Below are 25,423 nucleotides of genomic sequence, written 5' to 3' on the forward strand. Positions count from 1 at the left end.
GGGAGCTCATCCCCAATCCGCGCAGCTGCAGCAGGGCTGTCCGAGTTCATAGCAGCCCGCAACCGCCAGGGGACTATCTGCGGATTTATCGTTACAAACTTTCCATTCTGATCTGAAGCGATGATTTCCCCCCCTGTTTTGGGTTTGCCCCATGATCGCACACGTGTTTATTAACCCCCAGTCCCAGGCAGCTCCCGCGAGCAGTGAAAACCGCCCACAGCCGCAAGAAGGGAATTAGGACAAGGGAGGCAGGTAAACTTTGGTGCCGCCCGTTTGGCCGATCAAGCTACTGCGCCCGCTGGCAGCCGGCCGGTGGAAAGAGCCGGGGCTGCAGCAGCAGCACCAGGAGGCGGCCACCCCCGTGCGCATCCCGCAGCAGCGGCGGCCACAGCTTCCTCTCCAGCCGGGGCTGGGCTGAAGCGGCCGGGCCCCAGCGGGCTCTGCTGCTGTTGCTCCCGGAGCCTCTGCCGTAGTAGGAGCCGCGGCCCGCGGGGAAGTGGAGGCGGGAGGAAGAGAATGGAGCCGCGGGCTGCTGTTGGAGACAAGCCCAGCGAGCCCGAGCCGGCGGCTTCCTTCCAGGCCCGGCTCTGGAAGAACCTACAGCTGGGCAGCAAAGCCAGGAGCAGCCGGTCTGGCGCGGAGCGCCGCACTGCGGAGCCCCAGCCCTCCGCCGCGCCTTCTCCGGGCGGCAGCAAGGGGGACCCGCTGCCCGGCGCCAGGTGGAGCGGCTTCAAGAGGCGGAAGCAGGTGCTGGACCGCGTCTTCTCCTCCTCCCAGCCTAACCTGTGCTGCTCCTCCGCCGAGCCGCTGGAGCCGGGCGGCGAGCCCGCCTCAGCCCTGCGCCGCCTTCGCGAGCACCTGTACCATCAGGGCAAGGGGCAGCAGCCGCCCGGCCCCCCTGACGGCTCTCCCGCCTCCTCCTCCGCCGCCTCCTCGCTCTCCTCCTCCCCGCTGCCTCCCGCTGGTCCAGCCCGCGCGGACAAGGCAGGAGGGGAGGAGGGACGCCGGCCCGCAGCACACCTGTCCCACCAGAAGAGCTCCTCTCTGCCCGGCACCACCTGCCTGGAGCAGTTATTGCAAGACGAGCCCAGCGCCGAGCGGAGCGAGGACGAGGGAGCCGAGGGCAGCGCGGTGAGTTCCTCCCCCACTCCGGTACCACTGACAGTTCCGGCTGAGGGGGCTGGAGAGGGTCCTTATTTCCCTGGGCCTGGAGGACCCTGTGGTCTCTACCCCGGGGCCACGCTCAGGGCCTTAGCCCCACTGCCCCGCAGCTGGGCCAAAGTGTGGGCGGGAAACAGGAGCCTCTTGGTTCGGTAACATTCCCCTTCCCCCCGCTCTGAAAAGGTGTTAATGGGAAAGCAGGTGCAAGGCAGAGGAAAGTCAGGTCCCTCGCTCCACGGGAGGTGCAGGTAAACCCAGCTCACTTTAAACGCCCTAGAAAGAGAAGTGCTTAGAAGAGAAGAGCTGTAAGTTTCACTCTTGTCAGCTGTATGTCTTGCACGTGCACACACGAGGGAGAGCCTCAGGCTGTGGGAGGAGCATGTGTTTGCACTACTGTTTAAACTGAATGTATAGGGGGCATGGTGTATTTAAGAGGACAAGTGTGTGTAGAGGCGATTGTCAAGGATATCAGGCCGGTGCAAAGTAATCAATACCACCGTCTGGTGCACTGAATGGTCTTCTCTCTTCACAGTACAAATGATCCCACTATCATTCTGATTTCCTGGCTTGTATTGTGACCGACTTATGTTACCAATCTGTCTGAGGTGTTAAGTGATCAGGCTGAGGCCACAGGATTGTTAGGGGAAAAGATGATGGAGGACACCAAGTGTCTATGTTTTAAAGCTTTATTAATAAAATAACAGTGGAGAGTGCTGGGGGTTCCTCACGTCACTCAGAGGAAGGAAGTCCGCGTTAGTGCCCCAAGCCCTAACCCACTTTCATACTCTCACCTGCACTACCCGAGGCTGGCCACACCTGGGTGTAATGTAAGAAGAGGGGGAAGTTTTGCAATCCCCTACCCAGCTGGGGCCCTCCACCCTTTTCCCATGGTTGGCTGGGGTTGGGTAAGATGTAGATGTGGCTGCATGTTTCTGGCTGCAACAGCATTAGCAGCATACAATGCTGATCTGCCTCCCCAGGGGACCCTCTGAGGGAGGGGGCCATTGGGGTGTGACATTATAAGGAAATAATTAAAAACAAAATGGGCACATCTCCCACTGTGGGCCACGTTCTGCTCTGTGTAAATCTGAAGTCCTTTATTTAGGCCAAATTACCATTAACAAAAATTGAAGTTTTGTGTATTTGGGGATTGTGCCTTGTATAATCCTAACTGTATGTCTTCTAGGCTTTGATCCTGTCATATGAAATTTATAGGCATAAGGTTCCACGTTCATAGATTGGTTTGCAGCTTTTGGAGTCTTAGAAAAGTTGTGACTGGGGAACTCTGGAAAAACTCGGGCTCTGATCCTACAACCACTTAATAAGAACATAAAAAATGGCCATACTGGATCAAACCAATGGTCCATCTAGCCCAGTATGCTGTCTTCCGACAGCAGCTAATGCCAGGTGCTTCAGAGGGAATGAATAGAATCGGTAGTCATCAAGTGATCCATCCCATGTCGCCTGTTCCGAGGTTCTGGTAAAATAGAGCATGGTTTTCCATCCCTGCCTATCCTGGCTAATAGCCATTGATGGACCTATCTTTCATGAATGTACTAGTTCTTTTTTGAGCCCTGTTATGGTCTTGGCCTTCACAACATCCTCTGGCAAAGAGTTCCACAGGTTGACTGTGTTGTGTGTAATTTCATGCATGTAAGTAGTCCCATTGAATTAAAAGTTTTATGAGCCTATGTAATTAAAAGTTAAACATCTGTAAGCAGTTGTAGGATCTGGGCCTTTTCAGGAGTAATCAGTTAATCAAACATACTGGTGATATCAGGGCATGTCATGACATTAACACTGCCAAAATTATTCTGTATGCCTCACTATGGGCTTGTCTACACAATAAACTTTTCCAGTTGCACTGATATAACTATACCAGTATAATTATTGCTATAATCATACTGGTGTAACTCCACCATGTTGATGCTCTTATTCTGGAATAAGAATGGAAGTGGTTTAAACTACACCACAAAAAGGCAGTGACGTAAGCTAAATCAGAAAAAGGCATTCTCATACCCTCATATGAGCATTCACAGGGAGTTATACCACTATAACTCAAGTGGTTTAAATTCACACCCTATCTTCCACTTGTGTTCCTTTCCCTTGTAGGAAAGCCCTGTGTCTGTTCCAGCCTGATGTGCCCCATTTATTTAAATTAATCGGCACTGCTTTTGTTGGGTAACTTTTCTCGCATAATATAGAAAAGTGAACCTGTTTTGTACATATGTACAAGTACCAGCAGCACAAATAGCATCTGTGATAATACAAGTTATTTCTAAAAAAATATATATATGAACTTGCAGAATATTTGTCAGACACTACTAGCAAATATTTCATGCACACTGCAGTAATTTCAGGCTGAAATAGTCATTTTTCTCATTATTGGAGGAAGGTGTTGTTCAAAGCTATCACTCTTATGGCTGTCAGTTTGAAGTTAAGTGATGATGCTTGTTGATAGGTCTGTCGACTCCTACAATGGATTCTCGAGTAGAAAAGTTCAGGATATGTGACTCACTCTGGAGTTAGTGTATGTCTAAGCAATCAAATACTTTTTACAGAAATAATTGTGACAATATGGTACAAGAATATATCATTCTTTGATCTTTAGCTATGGGAGAAATGAGTAACTGAATTAAAAGGTGCACTTTAATTTTTGAGTGTCAGGAAGAATCTATAAAGTGTATGTGTATATTTGATTTAGTCCGCACTGAACAGATTCTGGCCCTGATTCTGCAAAGACTTGTGTGTTCTGAACTTTATGCCATTGAAGTCAATGGGACTCCTCATGTGTAAAGTTCATTATTTGCAAAAATCTGTGCAGAATCAAAGCCTAAGCTTAACTTTAACCATATGTCTCAGTCCCATTGACTTCATTGAGTCATAAGTCCTCTGCTGAATCAAGGCCTTTTATATAGCTTCCTAGTATTTGAGAAAGATCAGGAAACTTAAGTTACTTTGGCTTCTTAATGTCAGAATCAAAATCACTTCTAAGCAAGAGTTTATAAAATGGGTATTTCTCTTCAGTGACTTTCATCATTGTAATGATCTTCAAGGACTAACTTTTAAAAAAGTTAACTTTGGAATGAGTGGAAATTTTCTTTAATGGGGTGATAATTTTAGTTTGATTGGGAAAACTTAGGGCAGAAGACATATAGGTATCATGCCTAGACTTGTCAAAACCAGGACACAAATTACAGATAATGAATGAGTGGTTCTTGTGTAAAAAGCTAAATTTCATGAGGAAGTTCTATAAAATGCAATACAATTTATTTAATTTTAAATACAACTATAGGTGTTCCTCCACTGCTCTGGATTACATGAGTTATGTAATTACAATAGCTGGGGTATATTTTACCCTTTTACAGTCTACTGTATTTGGCAATTTAAAAACATTCTCATGATAAATGTGAAAATATTTCTCAACATTGTTCTGCTTAATTTGATGTTTTGGCAAGGGAACTATATACATCTTTCATATGTTTTGCAATATTAAGTTTTGTCAAGAGGGAGAGCCTCACTCTAAGAGGCTGGGTCATAACATTTGTAAAACAGTACCACGTTAAGTAAGCAAAGTAGACTGGTGCCCAGGAGTGAATTCACTATGAAACAAACCATGCAGTGACACGGGGCCCCCAAAATGCAGGACGGTGCAGCAGGGCTCAGGCAGGCTGCCTGCATGCTGTGGCCAGTGGCTGCTCCCAGAAGTGGCCGGTTGCTGGCACGTCTCTGCATGCCCCTGGCGGGGGGAGGAGGTGGCGCCACGTGCTACCCAGACCTGTTTGCCTCTTCCCTTCAAGAGGAGTGCAGAGACATGCCAGCAGCAGGGCTAAGGTGTGTGTGTGTGTGTGTGTGTGTGTGTATCTCCCCGCATGCTGCCTCCACCCCGAGTGCTGACCTGCGGCCAATGGGAGCTGCAGGGGAGGTGCTTACGGGCAGTGGTGTGTGGAGACCCCATTCCCCCTCCTCCCCCACCTAGGAGCCACTGCCTGTGGGGGGTGTGTGTGTGTGCGCGCATGTGTGTGTGTGCCAGTTGCTTTGGGAGCCACCTGAGGTAAGCACTGCCCCCCCTCCAGTACCCCAACCACCTGCCCCAGTCAAGGTACCTCACTTTATTTTCATTAACTTCCCACTACTTATAATATAGGAGGAGGATGAAGGAAAAAAATAATGAAAAACGAGGGGAGATAAGAGCGTGAGTATTCTTTTTCTTGGCTGGATCCTGACGGGGGGGACCTGAAAATGAAGCTGTGCACAGGGCCCCACTTACTCTAAATCCACTGCTGCTGATGCCCTCAACTGAATTAGTGGCTTCTTTCTAACTTTGGTCTCATTAATGAAATATAGGGTTTTTTAATAAGTCTAGATGCATTCTATAGCTTCTAGGATTCACTCAGGCTGTGCTTGCACTGCAAGGACATAATTTATTATTGCTTGTTTGTTTACTTCTAATGTTTGTGGCAATAAAAATCAATACAGTAGCTGTGGCTATGCTCATAAATTTTTAGTTTGATAGCTGAATAAATACTGAATAAATAAAAACTCCCTGAAAACATTGTGATTTGGGCACTTTGTAGAACATTCAGTCAAGATGATAACCTTTCAAAGAAATGGAAGCTGAATTTCAAATAGCAGATTTCTCACATTTCTAAAATAGCAAAGCCAAAAAAGCAAACCTTAAGGGCATAATCTTACTGTCACATACACCAATTTAATTTCACTGGCTTCAGTGGAGTTATACGACAGAGTAATATCAGAGTCCACCTATAAAACAGAATCAAGCCATAAACTCAGTCAATGAAAGAATGCCCATTTATATCAGATGGTCTCTGATTAATGGGTCTAATACAGAGCATATGAGTCCCATCCAAGTTGATCAGAGTTCTGTGTGTGGAATAAATTCAGGATTGATTTTTTTTTTTCCCCCCCTTCTCCCCTCCCCTCCACCCTTAAAGTATTTTAGGGAGAAAAAAGTACTTAAAAAAAAAAAAAAAAGAATTTACAGGTATTGCAGCTTTATAATTAGAGGACATGGTCTTGGGCACATTTCATCTTTAATTAGCAAAAACAGTTTATCTTTTAGACAATATATTATTAATTTACTCTGTCTACACTATGAGTGTGCTTGACACCTCACCAGGAGAATAAAGATGCAGTCCATGACCTGAGAACTTAAAATCTAATGCCCTGATCCTGCACAAAGAACTGCACTGGTGTAAGGGGGTGTACCTGCTGGACTGTCTTTGCAGGATCATGGCTTAGGTAAGTGGTGTCCAATCTTTTCAGCATAAGGAATGAACATGGGATGTTATTTCACAAGGTCAAGAGGCCACAGTCAATACTTCATGTCTACTCTTTGCCCAGTTCCACTTCCTCTGCTTGACCTAAGTTCCAGCATTTTTAGGTAGCTGGTGTAAGATAGTGAGCTGCAGAGGTTAAAGTAAGTAGAGGGAGCACAACTACTTCTCCGCTAAAAGCGGAGGGAGTGTTCCCTCCTTGCCCTGGCTTGGGTAAGCAGTGCTCTCTATCCAGTGCTTTCTTGTCTAGTGTAGTGATCGTCCCCCTCCTGTTTCAATCCTGTTTAACCACTGGGGAGCTGAAACTGGTCATTTGTTTTCAGCTTCTTCTTTCCCCACCCCCCCTTTTCTGGGCTGTCATTGATGGCTGTTGGAGGAAGAGGAGCCAATTTTTACAGTAGTGTTCTCCTAAGTTCAGGTGGACCCAACTGAGTTCCTATACTGTCCTCCCTGTGGCTCCCCAGCCAGGCATGGCAGCAGGCAACAATTATCTTTTTGGGATACCAGAGAAAAAACAGAGGGCATGAGTTTGGGCCAAGAGAACCTCCTATCAGTTAATAGAAAAGTGTAAGATAAAGGAGAGGGGAAAGGAGCTGTTGCTAAAAATTTCCTCTCTTTAGAAAGCTGTTGCAATTTCTGAAGGCTCTTTCCCTAGATCTGTAATGTTACCAGTGGATGAGTCTAGATCCTGGAATCTCCCCCAGATTCCCTCCATTTATGCAGTTCTGACAGAAGATGTTCTCTTTAGCAGCATGAGCTGTATTTGTCTACTTCTCCTCTTTTAGGCTGTGTCTTTGATCTGTGTCTTACTTCACAATACTTCAACTGTATGCGCTTACAGTTGACCTTAAAATCAAAAAACAGTACAGTACAACCATATTTAATCAAGTGCAAGTTCACTTGTGCTTATAATTAACTAAAACTGGTCCCTGGAGTTTTCAAAGTGGATCACTTGCAAAATTGGCTGGCTAGCATTTAAATTTCTTCCCCATCCTCTGGGGTGGGGTATCCAGAGCAGAGACATTTCAAAGCAGCTAGCAACTCTTCTTGTCATCCATAACCTCATTTATTTTGAACTTTCATTTCTCCCCCCCCTTGAAATCTTTGCAGTTATGGGGTTGTAACTTATTCCCCCTCCGCCTTCCCCCCCCCCCAAAATGCATTTGGGGGAATGAATGGCTCATTGGAAAGTCAGGATTGAAACAGCAGTAACCTGTTTACCCCCACACTATCTTTAGATATTGCAATCCCACATCTTTCACTTTTCCTGTTTTTGGCAAAACTACAGTAGTATTTGTGAACATTGAATTGAATACAATTGTATTTACAAAAAAGCCTTATACAGTGTTTTACCACAATTGTTACAGCATGGTAGTTAGCAACCAAGTTATTCAGTGATCATTGCTGAATCTTTTATTTTCTATAATAGTAGCATCTATAAGGAAACATTTTTTTTTTTAACAAGAGTACTAACTCCTTTGACCAGCAAGGCACGGGAAAGAATAAGGTTTGTTACTGTAGAACTGTTCCATGTGTGTTCCATAGGTACTATTTAAAAAAAAAATATCATGCTTGATGTACAATTTAAAGTGAAAAGTCTAAAGCAATATGCTACTATGATAGAATTTTAGGATTTTTTTCCCCCCGAGCTTCATCTTGCCTATGATGGAGTCATCTGCCTCTTTAAGGGTCTGCGGCCAGTCAGCTGTATAAGGACAGCTGTTTGGCCCTGGTAGAGGGCATTATCAATCCTAACTGGGAAGGGTCTAGGTGATTACTATAAAGGCTGAAAGAGGAAAAGGGAGCTAAAGGAAGCAGGCTGGCTTTTGGGATAAGTCCTGGAATGCGTAAGTCCTTGAATAGCAGGTGTCCCAGTATATTGTCCATGGGAGGACTGAGGAAAGCTGCCAGGAGTAGAGAGGGTCTGACAAGGAAGACCTGTGCCAGTGAAATGGTTTAGCTATTGAACTTTTTCTGTTTGTGTGCTGAAGACTCTTAATGGCACCCATAAATGAAGCCCTAAGGAAAAGGGCCTCATCCAGACTCAGGTTGTGGTGTCAGTCCTTCCTGGGCTGGGGGAGACAAGGCAGCAGCCTATACTGCCATTTTGGTGAAGTGCATACAGAAAAGTTGTTAATTTCTACTTAGAGTTCTATCTCTGTCTATCATTTCATTGCAAAGAAAAGTGCTTTTTAGCACTTAAATGTCAGCACACACTCTTTAAAACTGACTGTGTCTAGTGGGGTCCTGCAGGGATTGGTTCTTGGCTCTACTCTCAAACACTTTATCAATGACCTGTAAGAAAACATAAAATCATCACTGATAGTTTGCAGATGACACAATAATTGGAATAGTAAATCAGGAAGAAAAGTCAACTGACAGGCTTGGTCTACACTGCGAGTTTAGGTCAAGTTTAGCAGCGTTAAATCGAATTAAGCCTGGACACGTCCACATGACGAAGCCCTTTCTTTCGACTTAAATGGCCCTTTAAACCCGGTTTCTTTACTCCACCTCAGAGGAGGGGATTAGTGCTAAAATCAGCCTTTGCAGGTCGGATTTGGGGTACCGTGGACCGAATTAGAGGTTATTGGCCTCCGGGAGCTATCCCACAGTGCTTCATTGTGACCGCTCTGTACAGAACTCTCAACTCGGATGCACTGACCAGGTAGACAGGAAAAGCCCCGCGAATGTTTGAATTTCATTTCCTGTTTGCCCAGCGTGGAGAGCACAGGTGACCACGCAGAGCTCATCAGCACAGGTAACCATGATGGAGTCCCAGGATCACAAAAGAGCTCCAGCATGGACAGAACAGGAGGTATGGGATCTGCTCGCCATATGGGGAGACGAATCAGTGCTAGCTGAACTCCATAGCAGTAAATGAAATGGCAAACTATTAGGAAAGGTCTCCGAGGCCATAACGGGGACGCACAGCAGTGCCGCGTGAAAATTAAGGAGCTAAGGCAAGCCTACCACAAAGGCAGAGAGGCAAACCGAAGATCCGGGGCAGAGCCGCAAACATGCCACTTCTATGCGGAGCTGCATGCCATTCTAGGGGTTGCAGCCACCACTACCCCCAACCGTGTGCTTTGACTCAGTCAATGGAGAAACACGCAACAGGGAAGCGGGTTCGCGGTACGCGGAAGATGATGATGATGATAGCTCACAGCAAGGAAGCGGAGAAACTGGTTTCCCCAACAGCCAGGATATGTTTATCACCCTGGACCTGGAGCTAGTAACCCCCGAACTCACCCAAGGTGTGCTCCCAGACCCTGAGGGCACACAAGGGACCTCTGGTGAGTGTACATTTGTAAATATCACACATGGTTTAAAAGCAAGCGTGTTTAATGATTAATTTGCCCTGGCAATCGCGGGCAGTACAGCTACTGGAAAAGTCTGTTAACGTGTATGGGGATGGAGCGGAAATCCTCCAGGGACATCTCCAGAAAGTTCTCCTTCATGTACTCCCAAAGCCTTTGCAAAAGGTTTCTGGGGAGGGCTGCCTTATCCCTTCCGCCATGGTAGGACACTTTACCACGCCAGGCCAGTAGCACGTAGTCTGGAATCATTGCATAACAAAGCATGGCAGCATATGGTCCTGGTGTTTGCTGGCATGCAGACAACATCCATTCTTTATCTTTCTGTTATCCTCAGAGTGATATCATTCACGGTCACCTGGTTGAAATGGGGTGATTTTATTAAGGGGACATTCAGAGGTGCCCCTTCCTGCTCGGCTGAACAGAAATGTTCCCCACCGTTAGCCACATGGTGTGGGGGGAAGGGGGAGGGGGGAAGGGATCATCCCAGAGAATTGGGTGGGGGTGTGTGTGTGGGTGGGGGGTAGCTGGGTTTGTGCTGCATGTTAACCCAGAAACCCCAGCCCCTCCTTTTACATTGCAAACCCATTTTAAATGGCCAACCCAACGGGTCCTTGGTGTGGGTATTGAGGGCGCTACTGTTTGAAACCATTCCCGCATGTTATGAGGGTTAAAAAAGCCAAAAGACTGTGGCTTACCATGGCTGCTGCAAGCCAAATTCTGGTGCCTGGCACCGCGTGAGTGCTCTCTCACACCAAACCGGCAGGCCCTCAATATAAGAGGAAAAATGCAACCTTGTAACAAAAGCACATGTGCTGTGTAATGTGAACAGCAAAATTTAATGTGATAGAGTGTACCCATTGTTCTCTAAAATGTTTTTTTTTTTTTTTTTTAACCACCTCTCCCTTGTCCTCCACCAGCTGCAAATGTTTCTCCTTTGCAGAGGCTAGCAAAGATTAGAAGGAGAAAACAGTGGACTCGGGATGATATGTTCACGGAGCTCCAGACGTCCTCCCACGCTGAAAGAGCACAGCAGAATGCGTGGAGGCAGTCAATGTCAAAGTGCAAAAAAGCACAATATGAACGAGAGGAGAGGTGGCGGGTTGAATTGCAGGGATGAACAGAGCAAGTGGCAGGCTGAAGATGATAGGTGGCGTCAGCTTGCAGACAGAAGGCCGGAGTCGATGCTCCGGCTGCTGGAGCATCAAACTGATATGCTCCAGTGTATGGTTGAGCTGCAGGAAAGGCAGCAGGAGCAGAGACCGCCGCTACAGCCCCTGTGTAACCAACAGCCCTCCTCCCCAAGTTCCATTGCCTCCTCACCCAGATGCCCAAGAACATGGTGCGGGTGCTTCTGGCCACCCAGTCACTCCACCCCAGATGATTGCCCAAGCATCGGAAGGCTGACCTTCAATAAGAGTTAAAGTTTTAAACTGCAGTGTGTCCTTTTCCTTCCCTCCTCCCCCACCCCTCTCGGGCTACCTTGGCAATTATCCCCCTAGTTGTGTGATGAATGAATAAAGAGTGCACGAATGTGAAGTAACAATGACTTTATTGCCTTTGCAAGTGGTGCTCGAAGGGGGAGGGGAGGGTGGGGTGGTCTGTTTACAGGGAAGTAGAGTGAACTGGGGGGGGGAGGGGATGGAGGGCTCATCAAGGAGAAACAAACAGAAGTTTCACACCATAGCCTGGCCAGTCACAAAACTTGTTTGCAAAGCTTCTCTGATGCGCACCGTGCCCTGCTGTACTCTTCTAACCGCCCTGGTGTCTGGCTGCGTGTAATCAGTGGCTAGGCGATGTGCCTCAACCTCCCACCCCGCCATAAATGTCTTCCCCCTTACTCTCACAGATATTGTGGAGCACACAGCAAGCAGTAATAACAATAGTGATCTTCTTTTTGCTGACATCTGAGCGAGTCAGTAAGCTGTGCCAGCGTGCTTTTAAACATCCAAATGCACATTCCACCACCATTTGGCACTTGCTCAGCCTGTAGTTGAACAAGTCCTGACTACAGTCCAGGCTGCCTGTGTACGGCTTCATGAGCCATGGTATTAAGGGGTAGGTTGGGTCCCCAAGGATCATGAGAGGCATTTCAACATCCCCAACGGTTATTTTCGGGTCCGGGAAGAAAGTCCCTTCCTCCAGCTTTCGAAACAGACCAGAGTGCCTGAAGACATGAGCATCCTGTACCTTTCCCAGCCATCCCACGTTGATGTTGGTGAAACATCCCTTGTGATCCATCAGGGCTTGCAGCAGCATTGAAAAGTACCCCTTGCGGTTTATGTTCTCGGTGGCTTGGTGCTCCGATGCCAAGATAGGCATATGGGTTCCATCTATTGCCCCACCACAGTTTGGGAATCCCATTGCAGCAAAGCCATCCACTATGCCCTGCATGTTTCTCAGAGTCACTACCCTTGATATCACCAGGTCTTTGATTGCCCTGGCAACTTGCATCACAGCAGCTCCCACAGTAGATTTGCCCACTCCAAATTGATTCCCGACTGACCGGTAGCTGTCTGGCATTGCAAGCTTCCACAGGGCTATCGCCACTTGCTTCTCACCTGTGAGGGCTGCTCTTATCCTGGTATTCTGGTGCTTCAGGGCAGGGGAAAGCAAGTCACAAAATTCCACGAAAGTGCCTTTACGCATGCGAAAGTTTCACAGCCACTGGGAATCGTCCCACACCTGCCGCACAATGCGGTCCCACCAGTCTGTGCTTGTTTCCCGGGCCCAGAATCGGCGTTTCACAGCATGAACCTGCCCCAGTAACACCATGATTTGCACATTGCCCGTACCTTGTGTGAGGGCTGTGTCCATGTCAATTTCCTCATCACTCTTGCCGCCGCGCTGCACTCGCCTCATCGGCTGGTCCTGGTTTTGCTTTGGTATGTCCTGGCTCTGCATATACTCCAGCACAACGCGTGTGGTGTTCATAGTGCTCATAATTGCTGCGGTGATCTGAGTGGGCTCCATGATCCCAGTGCTATGGTGTCTGGTCTGAAAAAAGGCACGAAACTGATGGAGGGAGGGAGGGGCAACTGATGACATGGCGTACAGGGAATTAAAATCAACAAAGGTGGCTGTGCATCAGGGAGAAACACAAACAACTGTCACACAGAATGGCCCCCCCAAAGATTGAACTCAAAACCCTGGGTTTAGTAGGCCGTTGATTTCACGGAGGGAGGGGGAAGCAAATGAATACATCTATTTTTTTACATCTTAAGCTGGCAGCAGATGGTGCAGCATGACTGATAGCCCTCGGCATCTTCTGGGTGCTTGGCAGAAGATCCTGTACTACGACTGCTAGCCATCATCGTCAAGATGGTTCAATAGGACTGCCGGCAGGACTGAGTCTCCAGGAGACAAAGCATGTCTGCCCAGGTGCCTCTGATTGAACTGGAATATGATGATGACAGATATCAATCTTAATACACCATCTACTGCCAAAAGGCAAGGGGCTGCTGCTGTGTAGCAATGCCGTACCACGTCTGCCGGCACCCAGATGACATATGGTGACGCTGAGCTGAGCGGGCTCCATGCTTGCCGTGGTATATTGTCTGCACAGGTAACCCAGGTAAAAAGGTGTGAATTGATTGTCTGCCGTTGCTCTGATGGAGGGGGAGGGGCCTGATGGCATGTATCCAGAACACTGTTTTGCATCATCAGGCATTGGGATCTCAACCCAGAATTCCAATAGGCGGCGGAGACTGCGGGAACTGTGGGATAACTACCCACAGTGCAACGCTCTGGAAGTTGACGCTAGCCTCGGTACTGTGGCGCATTTTATGTGGGGATACACACAATTGACTGTATAAAACCGATATCTATAAAACCGGCTTATATAAATTCGATCTAATTTCGAAGCGTAGACATACCCACAGAGTGATCTGGATCACTTGATAAGCGGGGCGGAAGCAAACTGTGCATTTTAACACATCTGGGAACAAAGAATGTAGGCCATACTTACTTTTTCAAAGGATAGAATCTCCCATCTTGTGACTCTGAAAAAGATTTAGGGGTCATAGTGGATATTAGCTGAATATGAACTGTGTGATGCTGGCCAAAAGATCCAATATAATCTTTGGATGCATAAAGAAGGGTTTCTTGAGCAGGAGTAGAGGTTATTTTACCTCTGTATTTGGCACACCCCAATGTGCTGCTGGAATATTGTGTCCAGCTCTGGTGCTCACAATTGAAGAAGGATGTTGATAAATTGGAGAGGGTTTGGAAAAGAGCCATGAGAATGATTAGAAAGCATGCCTTATCATGATAGATTCAAAGACCTCAATCTATTTAGCTTAACAAAGAGAGGGTTAAGGGGAGAGTTAATTAGTCTATAAGTACCTACATGGGGAACAAATATTTAATTATGGGGTCTTCAGTCTAGGAGAGAAAGGTGTGACAGGGTCAGGGCCGGCTCCAGGGTTTTGGCAGCCCCAAGCAGCCCAAAAAAAAAAAAAAAAAGCCGCGATCGCAATTTGCGGCGGCAATTCGGCAGAAGGTCCTTCGCTCCGAGCGGGAGTGAGGGACCATCCGCCGAATTGCCGGACCTGCCGCCCCTCTCCGGAGTGGCCTCCCCAAGCACCTGCTTGCCAAGCTGGTGCCTGGAGCCGGCCCTGGATAGGGTCCACTGGCTGGAAGCTGAAACTAGACAATTTTGGGCTGAAAATAAGGTGTAAATATTTAACAGTGAGAGTAATCAACTATTGGGACAAATTACCAAGGGTCATGGTGGATTCTGCTTCACTGTCAATTAAGTCAAGATTGGAGGCTTTTCTAAAATCTTATCTAGGAATTATTTTGGGGAAATTCTGTAGCCTGTGTTATGTACAGGAGGTCAGACTAGTGATCACAATGGTCCCTTCTGTCCATGGAATCTATGAATCCTACAGCTTCATATAGTACTTCTAAATTAACTATTTTGTTTTGTGGTATGGCACAGTATACTAACAAATGCTAGATTTTTGCCCTGGGATGCATCTCTGTGGAGCTCCACAAGGCTTCAGGCACCAGCGCAGCAAGCTGGTGCTTGGGGAGGCCCATGGAAGGGGGTGGCACGTCCGGGTCTTCAGCGGCAATTTGGCGGTGGGTCCCTCAGTCCCGAATTGCTGAAGTGCTGCCAATCACGGCTTTTTTTTTTCTCCTCTTCGCCACTTGGGGTGGCAAAAAAGCTGGAGCTGGCCCTGCCTCTATGTGCACATCTGAGGACAGAATTTGTCTTTCAGTCTCTAATTTTGTTACTGATTCCAGACCTCAGCCTAATTCATAACATTATATAACACTGCTCTACAGCCAAAATGCTTCTGAAATAAATGTAGTCAAACTTTACTAATTCTGGGTCACTGAGAACGAAAATGATGTTTAAAATTGTTGATTGGCTCTAGTTTTCAAGATATGCTATTGGGTCAGTATATACGACCCTTGACTTGGGAATGGTGGAGGATAAGTGAGTTATAAAGGGAAGGGATCTCAATTTAAACCAGAAATGACTAAAATACATCTTTGACTGGATCTATGAATAAATCTATGACTGGGTTTGGACAGTACTTGCTTTTTAGGCAAAACAATGAATGATGCACTCTGAAGCTGGTATGGCCATACGTGATATGAATTGCATCATGTTATTCCTAGAAGTCATGGATGATGCAATCATAACGAAGCTTACATCACTCTGCTGAACAAATTGCCCTATATCAGCTCTAGAAATCTTACAGTGTCGTGCTCTCTTATTTGTCAGTGTTTGATTTTGCAAAGGGACACATTTCTGTTTAGCCAAAGTGAGCAGAGATGCCTCGTACTTGTGTGAACAGTGCAGATAACTTCTGCTCTGTTTGTGGTGAAGTGATGTTTGCATCACAAAAGCGCAGTATAACCACTATGGTTAAGAAAGCCTATCACCTTTCTTTTGGCTGCAAAATTGGAGATCAGGACAAGAGGTGGGCCCCACACATATGCTGCAACACTTGTGCAACAAATCTTCGCCAGTGGTTGAACAGGAAAAGTAAATCTATGCCTTTTGCAGTGCCAATGATTTGGAGAGAGCCAACAGATCATACCAGCAATTGTTACTTCTGCATGGTGCCTCCAGTTGGGAAAGGTGTGTCAAAGAAGAAAAAGTGGACTGTGCATTATCCAAACATTCCATCAGCTATATGCCCAGTACCCCACAGAGAAGGACTGCCGGTTCCTGATGCACCAGAATCATTCTCACTTGAGTCAGATGAGGAAGAGGATGAAACTTCTGGTCCTGAACCATCAATGTCACAGGACCCACATTTTCTCCCATCCTCCTCCTCTGAACCACACCTCATAACACAAGGTGAACTGAATGACCTTGTCAGGGATTTGGAACTACCCAAGAGTAAGGCAGAGCTGGTGGGCTCCAGACTACAGCAGTGGAATCTCCTGGCAGGTGATGTTAGGGTTTCCATGTTCCATGACAGTCAAAAGGATCTTGTCCCATTCTTCTTCATGGAAGGTGATCTTGTAGCCTGCAACAACATCAATGGTGTGATGGCAGCCCTCAACATTGTTCACGATCCAGATGAGTGGAGCCTGTTCATTGATTCATCGAAGATGAGTCTTAAAGCTGTTTTACTGCATAATGGCAATGTTTTGCCATCAATTCCAGTTGGTCATGTAGTCCATATGAAGGAAACCTATGACAACGTGAAACAACTTTTGAGGTGCATAAACTATGACCAACATCAGTGGCAGCTTTGTGGTGATTTGAAGGTTGTTGCTCTCTTGCTTGGTCTGCAGACTGGATACACAAAGTACTGCTGTTTTCTCTGCGAATGGGATAGTCATGCAAGAGATTCCCACTACAACAAGAAAGATTGGCCACTCCGACAGTCATTGAAGTCTGGGAGGAAAAGTGTTCAGCATCCACCACTTGTTGAATCAAGGAAGATTTTGTTACCACCCTTACACATCAAGCTGGGTCTGATGAAGAACTTTGTCAAGGCCATTGACAAAACACAAGCAGCTTTCAAGTACCTCCGTGGAAAATTTCCAAGGTTAAGTGAAGCTAAGATAAAGGAAGGTGTCTTTGTTGGTCCTCAGATTCGTGAACTTCTTCGTGATGATGCATTTGACCATGCACTGCGTGGCAAGGAAAAGACGGCATGGAAAGCCTTCCAGTTAGTGGCAATAAATTTTCTCAGAAACAACAAGGCAGACAACTACAGGTTGTTGGTGGAAAACCTCCTCAAGGCATACAAAAGCCTTGGTTGCAACATGTCACTAAAGATACATTTTTTTTCCACTGAACTGCGGAGCAGTGAGCGACAAGCACGGTGAGCGATTTCACCAGGACATTGCAACAATGGAGAAACGCTATCAGGGCAAATGGAGCCCATCAATGCTTGCAGACTATTGTTGGACAGTGACAAGAGATGCTCCATTTAATGAATACAAGAGACAAGCCAAGAAGCACCGAGTAGACACTGAATAGGACTAAACTATGTACAGAATAGTTTTTTGCCTTTTGTTTCATAATCAATTTTATTGATATAACCCTTTTGCTGATTTTTAAAGTGTTACATAAACAGGCCAGATGAAATATTATCATGTAAAGCAACCATAAACACATGAAAAGACCTAGGTTTACAATTTATGATTAAAACTCTACTATCTACACAATATACATAGACATAAAATGTAAAAGCTTAAATAACTTAAAACAACTGATAGAAACAGTAGCCAAATTGTCATATTTGAATTCAGCACATCAAAATACATAATAAATAGCACATTTTATCTCTGAAGCAGACTTCTCAAAAATTGTAGACCAGTGTAATCACTATTTTAATTAAATAACAGTAAGCCCCCAATGTTATAAGCTTTAAAAATAAAAATAGTTCTTTGCTTTCTCTATAAAGAGAGAGGAAAAGTCTAGCTGTGACCAGGGATGCTGGAACAATTTTTATGGAGAGGTGTGTGTGTGTGTGTGTGTGTGTGTGTGTGTGTGTACTGAGAGCTATTGAATCAAACTGTAAACCCTTTATATAATTGAAACCACTGCAAGCCAGGGGGTGTGACAGCACCCCCAGCATCCATAGTTCCAGTACTTATGGCTGTGACAGACTTGTGACAACACAAATTATAATTCTTCCCCCATTCACTTCTGCATAGTGTTTTGTGTTGGAGTTCTTTTAGAAAAGGGTGTTACATGATGCATGTAAATGTATTTATGAAATGGATAGAAACTGTGAAAGATATAGTCTGTGGATAGAATCATCTTGGTTGAATACGGTTGGTTCGGGAGCCCAAATTAAATCAGTGGAAACTTTAAATTCTTAAAACCTGGCTTGGGGTGATAGGATAAGATTTTTGGAGGTGACTTGAGCCAGTCACTTTATTTTAAACAAAACCCTTGGACAGGTTTCAGAGTAGCAGCTGTGTTAGTCTGTATCCGCAAAATGAACAGGAGTACTTGTGGCACCTTAGAGACTAACAAACCCTTGGACAGTATTGAACTGGTCTTATAACAGCTAATGACGCCTGGCAGGGGCTTGCCTAACTCTTTGCAAATACTGAATTTACACCACGATGCATAGTAAAGTAACAGTGCTGCTAGAGAAATGTAATACAAAAACTTTTTTTGGAATACTGTTTTTAATCTCAGACTGCAAGTTAAATAGCAAACTATACTGAAAGGGTAATAGTCTAATTTGTATTCCACTAATACTTTTCATCCAGGGATCTTATAGTACTTTAAAAATGTTAATCAATAAAGTCTCATTGCCTTGGGAAATACCTAAAAGGATCACTTCACCTGCCACAGAAATGGGTTCTGCTGTGAGTTGGAACACAGCCAGGAGTCTGATTCTCCTCTCTCTCTCTCTCTCTCTCACATCAGTGTAAAACAGGATTTGGAGATGCACTAATTTCACATAGCTGGGAGAGAAGAATCAGTCTAAAATATTTTAGAAGCATACTATATCCAAATTAAAATGTAGGATGAATTCTAGACAGGCCAAATGCAATTACTTGATTTGGCATTTAGTCAGGACAGGGGTAACACCCTATCTCTTATGAAGTCAGAGGGGTCTTTAAACAAGTAAGACTACAAATGGTCTGGTTTGTTTACATCTCAGCCAGAATATGGCACTGCCAGCTGCACAGTACCCTGTAATAGTACAAAAAAACACTTCAGTATGGAAAGTCAAGGGGAAGAGGTGTGACCTACTAAATCACATCACTTCCTGCAGCAACTAGGTATTTATTAGCAGTTTCCCAATACCGTCCAAGTACCCTAACCATCATAGCCCATCAGATCTCTCAAACTAATAACACAAAGTGGTATGGCTGCAGATTTCTATATCTAGGTTATATACCGCATGTTATCGAGTATGCACACACTGTTTGTTTATTCAGACTTTGAGTGATTCTTCAAAAACCCAATTTTGTGGATTCCTTTAGGTAAGAACTAAGGGTAGAATCCATAGAGCAATTTAGGCTCCTAACTTCTTTGTAGAGGCCACCCTTAAGACTAGCACAAGTACCATGTTAGGATGTAACTTAGGTCTGCTGACAGTGATTGTGTCCTTTTAGATCCTTGTTTAAAAATCACTTTTTGCTTTGTTATGACAGGAAATACTGCAGTTAACAAAAAGGTATATCTTAATGCAAAATATAGTAAGGCTTGTTTTTTAAAAAACTACTTACAAGCATTTTCAATGTATTTATATGCATCCATGATACTACATACTATAGCTATCTTTTCATCACAATAGTAAAAATGCTTGGCTCAAAGGAGTACACAACGAAGTCTGAAGGGTTTTTTTGCTCATTATCTTACAGCTTTCACTGCTCAAACATCATCTGTGTGTATGCCTTAAAACAAGAATTCATTATTAGTTGCTTCCTAATATTTTGAAATTTTTTGGAGAAGCGTTGGTTATATGATTCTTCTAAAACAACGTAATGAATATTTAGCATTTATGTAAGGCTCCCCTTAGGAATGACTAATCCTAAAACTTAATAGTATCTGGGAATTAAGAGTCCTGTTGATCCACCGAATGATATAATAGTAGTGCAGACTTTCCCACACTACCTTACCAATGTGCCTTCAGCATAAGCTAAGGAACAATCTCCTTGCCCAAATTAGTTTTGGTTACTACTTAGCTGGGCCAGTTTTTAACAGATTTGCTAGAGGTGAAAGGCTCTACGGTCCACTCCAATCCTTTAACCCATTCATAATGTTACCAGCTCTCATGACTTCATCTCCATTAATGTGACTTTGGCCCCTGCTTGGGCCAGTCTCCCTATCAGGTGAGCAGCTCCAACCAACTCCTCCCGCTTTCTCACCTCCCCCAGTTTCCAGCCCATCATAGGGGAAAGCCCCTTGTGATTTGATGCCTTCTCCACTTCCACATCTCCTGGGAAGAGCAGCCATCTGTTGCAGAGGACAGACACAATTTTCTCTCGTGGGAATTGGCAGGAGTTTTTGGGTAAGGGCCAGAGGGTAGAGAGCAGCTGATACCATTCTTATATGAGGGGAGGAGAGAGCAGAAAGAGCCCAGCAGCTCTGCTCCCTCCTTACCCACACCCCTCCTGTGCATAATGGGCTAGTCTGTTCTCTCCTTCTCCTTTCCCACGCCTGGTGCTTCAGGGGCAGAGAAGGGAGAGGGTGTGGAGCCCCTGTAACTGTCCCCCTCCAAGCCTGAGAAGGGGATGCTGCTGCAACTGCCCCTTGGGCCTGGGTGAAGGAGCAAAGAATCCTTGTAGGAGCAGGGACAGATGTGGGATGGAAGGAGGCAAAGTTGAGGGGGTGGAGGGCTCAATGAAATGCATAATTTAAGTGATGGGTTAGGAAATAGGTAGATCTGGGGCTGGGGCCAGAATTAATTAATTAGAAGTTTTGGGTTTGGGGAGAAGCTGGAGGCTCCACACCTTAAGGCAATCAGTGAGCGTGCCTGTGACTGGCCAAAAGTGCCCCAGATGCCTGCCCTGCCCTGCCCTCCCCCGTGCATGCACACGCACGGTCACAAGGGGGATTCAGAAACCAAAGGACAAACCAAAATAACACCATATAACCTGTCTGTTAAAATCTGAGGACTTTTGGGTGAATATCACAATCTTTTTTGAGTCTGATTTTATGATTTTTAAACTTTGGGGGCTGGCAATATTGCATCCCATCCAACAGATCTAATTCTTTTAAATCAGCTTTGCAGATATTGTTTGTTAAATTTAAAACACATACAGACTTTTTTGTTCATTTCAGTGTGCTCCAATATTTGTTGTTCTTTACATACGTGTTGTTAAAACAGTTTGTATCAGAAGCCTTTGATTTGTTCAAAGATGGTTCCTTCACCCACACTAACGCTATCCTATAGAATGACATTTTGTAATACAAAATTGGATTTTTTACTCGGAATATCCATTATAACATGATTTTCAGTGTTATTTTTTTTATAGTGGTACTAAATCCACACTGTTTCAAAATTAATTTTCCCAGGAAGAGTGACAAATGAATGGTGCATTAACATTGCTTCTCCTCCTTTACTGAAGCTAGTGTCCTGAATCTTCCAGTCAGTTGAAATGATGAAATGACTCTGAAGAAGAGCTCTGTGTAGCTCGAAAGCTTGTCACTTTCACCAATAGAAGTTGGTCCAATAAAAGATATTACCCCACCCATCTTGTCCGTCTGACTGGCTGGCAATCACTTGGTGCTTTATACTTTTAAATTCAAAACAGTGGTTGTAAACATATAATTGAATTCTTGCTCTGATGTCTTTTGAAGCTTAGCATGATTTATACTTGAAATGGTATTCTCGCTTGATAGCTGCTGGAGATTCCATGATGTCTTGTTTTTTCACACTGTTCCTGGCTTTCTCATGAGTGGAAGCCTTTATCTGCTAAATTGATTACCACGTATAATATCTGGGTGTCTAGTGGTGGTGACTGACTGCTGAATTTTTAGCACAGCAATGAGCTGTCCCTTATACCAGCCAGTGAGATATAGCTCTATGCTGCTCTTCTGCATTATAACTATTAGAAGTGCATGTTTAAGAAATAGAGCTCTCCCAAAGCTGCCATCAACAAAGGAATGTAGGAATTGCTGTAGTGGATCAAACCCAATGTCCAGTATTATGTCGAACAGTGGCCAGTACCAGATGCTTCAGAGGAAGGTTTAAGAACTCTACAATAAGCAGATATGGGATAATCTACCCCCACTTCTCCATTAAGTATCATCCTTATTGATGATGATTAAGCGTGTTTACCATCCTTTCCAAAAAGTTTATAATTATGACGAGGGGGTTGCATGCTCTGTTGCTTCTGTAGGCTGAACTCCTTGCTTGCCCCAGGGGCTCCTTGAACCCTTCCATTCTTCTCTCACAAACTCCCTGTGTGCCACCTTCCCTCTGTTTCAGGCACTCTGGATGCTCTCCTATTGCCCCATTCTCCCCCTTTCCCGCCATTATTTCTTTTTTGTCTAGGAGATAAGGAATTCAGTGTGTTAAACTGAGGTAACATGGGGGATAATGTTGTGTTGGAAGGTGTTAATGGCTACACAAACAGGTTATTTTATCTATAGACAATTAGAGTATGTCTACACAGCAGCTTGGAGTGTGCTGCCCAGCCCAGACTTAAGCTAGAACACTAAAAACAGCACTGTGGATGTTAAGGTATGGGCTGTGGCTTGGGATAGCTCCTACAGCTCAGATCCAAGTGGTCAGGTAAGTTTGGACTCTGGTGGCTAGCCTGAGCTGCTGCCCCCATGCTGCAACATCCATGCTGCTATTTTTTAGTATGCTTGCTCAAGTGGAACTAGTGCAAGTCTGTCTACTGGTGCTCAGAATCACACTCCCAGCTGCAGTGTAGACACACCTAAGCTGCTGGGACTGCTAACTAAAAGCCAGACGCTGCACATGTCCCCCATTTTCCTTTTCTGGTTTTCTAATTTTCACCAAAATCAATTGGGTTCTTCCCACTGATGCCTACCATATTCCCTGAAAATTTTGAATCTATTGGCTAGGGCATTCAAAAGTTATTGATTTTACTTTGCCACAGACAGTTGTTGAACCTATAAGTCTAATTACATGTTGTGTGTTACCCTTATCAATTTTGAACTTGCTACCTTTTAAAATTTAATTGACTGTCCCCTTGTTTTTGTGTTCATGAGAATGAGAGAATAGAAATTCCCAGTCTGCCTGTTCTATACCATTAATTATTTTATATACCGGTACTTTTATCATGTTACCTTTTTATTAATTTCTCTTCTAAAGTAAACATCCCAGCCTTTTCATGAGTCTTTCCATGCCCCTCATCTTCCTTCTCTGAGTCTCCTCTAGTTCTGCAGTATCATTTGTGCATTTACCAGTACTGCCCATTATTACAGATGACATTGCACCATTGAATTGATCTGTTATGCAATCAGATGAGGTATAAAAGTTAATCTTAAATAATAAATAAACCCCCCACTTTGCAGTTGGTATGCTAATACTCTTCTAATAAAATGCATGCTTTTAATATTAAATGTTGAATTTAAATATTCTTGGAAGCAGTATTAAATGTAAAAATACTATCTGAATCCTATGTCAGAGGAAAGAATGTGTATGGATTCACAAACAAAACACTAGCTCAGAAAGAGTGACTTTCCCTGTCCCGCTCTGTACCTACCTGGTCCTTTGCATCCTCCTTCCATGCCTTCTACACCCTTCCTCCCAACTTTGTGACCAACCTAGTCCCCTAAACACCCTTGTTCATCATGCCCCTCTGGTCCCCTGCATTCCTGCCATTCCAACCACATTTCCCTGAAACTGCTTGGAGCCTCTTCTTATGCTCCTTCTTTTGTGCTCCTTGAACATTCACACCATCTTCATGACATGGCAGATTACCATCCCTTCCATGCATCCTCTCCCTGACCTTTCCTCCCATTCTGAGATCAGAGAGTGCAACTTTTATGTTCACCTCCTTCCTTCCCTTCAGTAAATGTTCTTCCTGGTCCTCTGCCCTCCTCATTATATGCCCCGCTCCTCCCTCTTTTGGAGTTCAGGCCCTCCATACTTCCCCATTTCTTACATCGCCTATCCAGGGCTCAGACTAGCTGCTGCTATAACAAAGCCTGGAGGCAGCAGAAGCAGTAGGTCATCTTATTTATGAGCACTTATATTGTTAATGTTCTAAACTTTGCTTCAGGTACATGTAAAACCAAATCTTCATGTCTTTTTAACTTTCCCATTAACCTCTTCTCCCTGTGTTTTTTTTTTTTTTTTTTTTTTTAAAGAGAGACTAAATTTTCCTGAGCAAGGCCCACAAAATGAATTTGGAGTTTGGTTTAATGAGCTAAGTATGATTTAGGATATTTTTATATAACTTAACAGGGATGCTTTTGATACACTGGAGCTTGAAAAATCTTTTTGATGTCTTCCCCCCACTCCTTCCTCCTTCTCCTCCTCCTCCTCCCCACCACCAAAAGAAAAAATAGTAGTATCCTGGGATGAGACATGAGATGTGACATGTACAATTTCTGGAGGATTGGTTGGTTGATTGGAGAAATTCAAAGGAGGGTTGAACATTTGGCATATAATGCAAAGATGGCTTCAGCCTTAACTATAAAGCAGGACAGGGAAATCCTGCTCCATAATCAGTATAATCAATTTGTTATTTTACCAACCTATAACTCATCAGAGATTCTGCTAGATTTTTTCTTTTCCCCACGAGTTTGATTTTTTTGATTAAGTGTTTTGGAATCTTAAACAAACAACACAAAAATACATGCTTAAACTCCTAGTACAGTATATCCAACTAAAGGGACAAGGTGGGTGAGTTAATATTTTATTGGACCAGTGTGTGGTGGTGAGAGGGACAAGCTTTCAAGTTCCAAAGAGCTTTTCTTTAGGTCACCCAGCTTGTGTCTCTAATATCCTTGGACCAACATGGCTACAACAACACTGTATCCACTTAAGACATTCAGCACAAAACCAGTATAGGTCTTCCTTAAGCTTTTCTATAAAAGTATTATCTTAAGGCAGCAGTTCTCAAATTGTGGGTCAGAACCCCAAAGTGGGTCATGACTGTGTGTTTTAATAGGATCATTAGGGCTAGTATTAGACTTGTTGGGGCCCAGGTTATAGGCTCCCCCCACCCGGGACTGAAGTCCTTAGGCTTTGGCTTTGCCCCCTCTGCTTGGGGTGGTGAGGCTCTGGTTTGCTCCCCCCTGCCTGGGGCAGCAGGGCTCAGGAGGGCTCAGGCTTCGGTCCCATTTCCTGGGGTTGTGTAGAAATATTTGTTGTCAGAAGGGGGTTACGGTGCAATGAAGTTATAAAGCACTAGTTTTCTGGCTATCTCCAGCTTCTGTGAGCATGTCTATGAATCACCAGCTGTTTCATAAATCAAACTGCCTGAATTGTGATTCTAGTATGAATTGGTCGTGTTCACACAAGCAACTGGGTTCGGGGGGGGGGACCCATGACTGGGCTCTGCGGGGGAGAAGGGTGTGAGTGTCTGACCCCTCTCCAGTTGGGCTCTGGAGGGGAAGGGGCAGAGAAACAGGAAATGGGTTGTTGTAGGGCAGTGGTTCTAAAGTGTTGGTTGTTTTTTTTTTGCAGACCACTTGAAACTTGCTGGGTCTCAGCGGACCACTTAATGATCTTTCCAAAAGTTGTTTGTACCATTAGCTAACTATTGTTAAGCACTTTG

At 44.8% G+C, this 25,423-nt stretch overlaps 1 protein-coding gene across 4 annotated transcripts in view; it reads left to right on the forward strand.

Moving 5' to 3' along the window:
* Positions 1-456: 456 nt before the first annotated feature.
* MCTP1 (multiple C2 and transmembrane domain containing 1) overlaps positions 457-25,423 on the forward strand; it is a 488,682-nt gene continuing 463,715 nt past the window's right edge. Inside the window, exon 1 of one of the 4 annotated variants that reach the window (XM_054032855.1) lies at positions 457-1,131. In XM_054032855.1, the coding sequence (XP_053888830.1) occupies positions 517-1,131 (615 nt within the window). In that variant the 5' untranslated portion in view covers positions 457-516. The remainder of the gene's footprint in view (positions 1,132-25,423) is intronic. The other 3 variants (XM_054032853.1, XM_054032854.1, XM_054032852.1) reach the window with 3 other exon arrangements.

This window comes from Malaclemys terrapin, chromosome 6 (genome assembly GCF_027887155.1).
Source record: "Malaclemys terrapin pileata isolate rMalTer1 chromosome 6, rMalTer1.hap1, whole genome shotgun sequence".
NCBI classification, from domain to species: domain Eukaryota; kingdom Metazoa; phylum Chordata; order Testudines; family Emydidae; genus Malaclemys; species Malaclemys terrapin.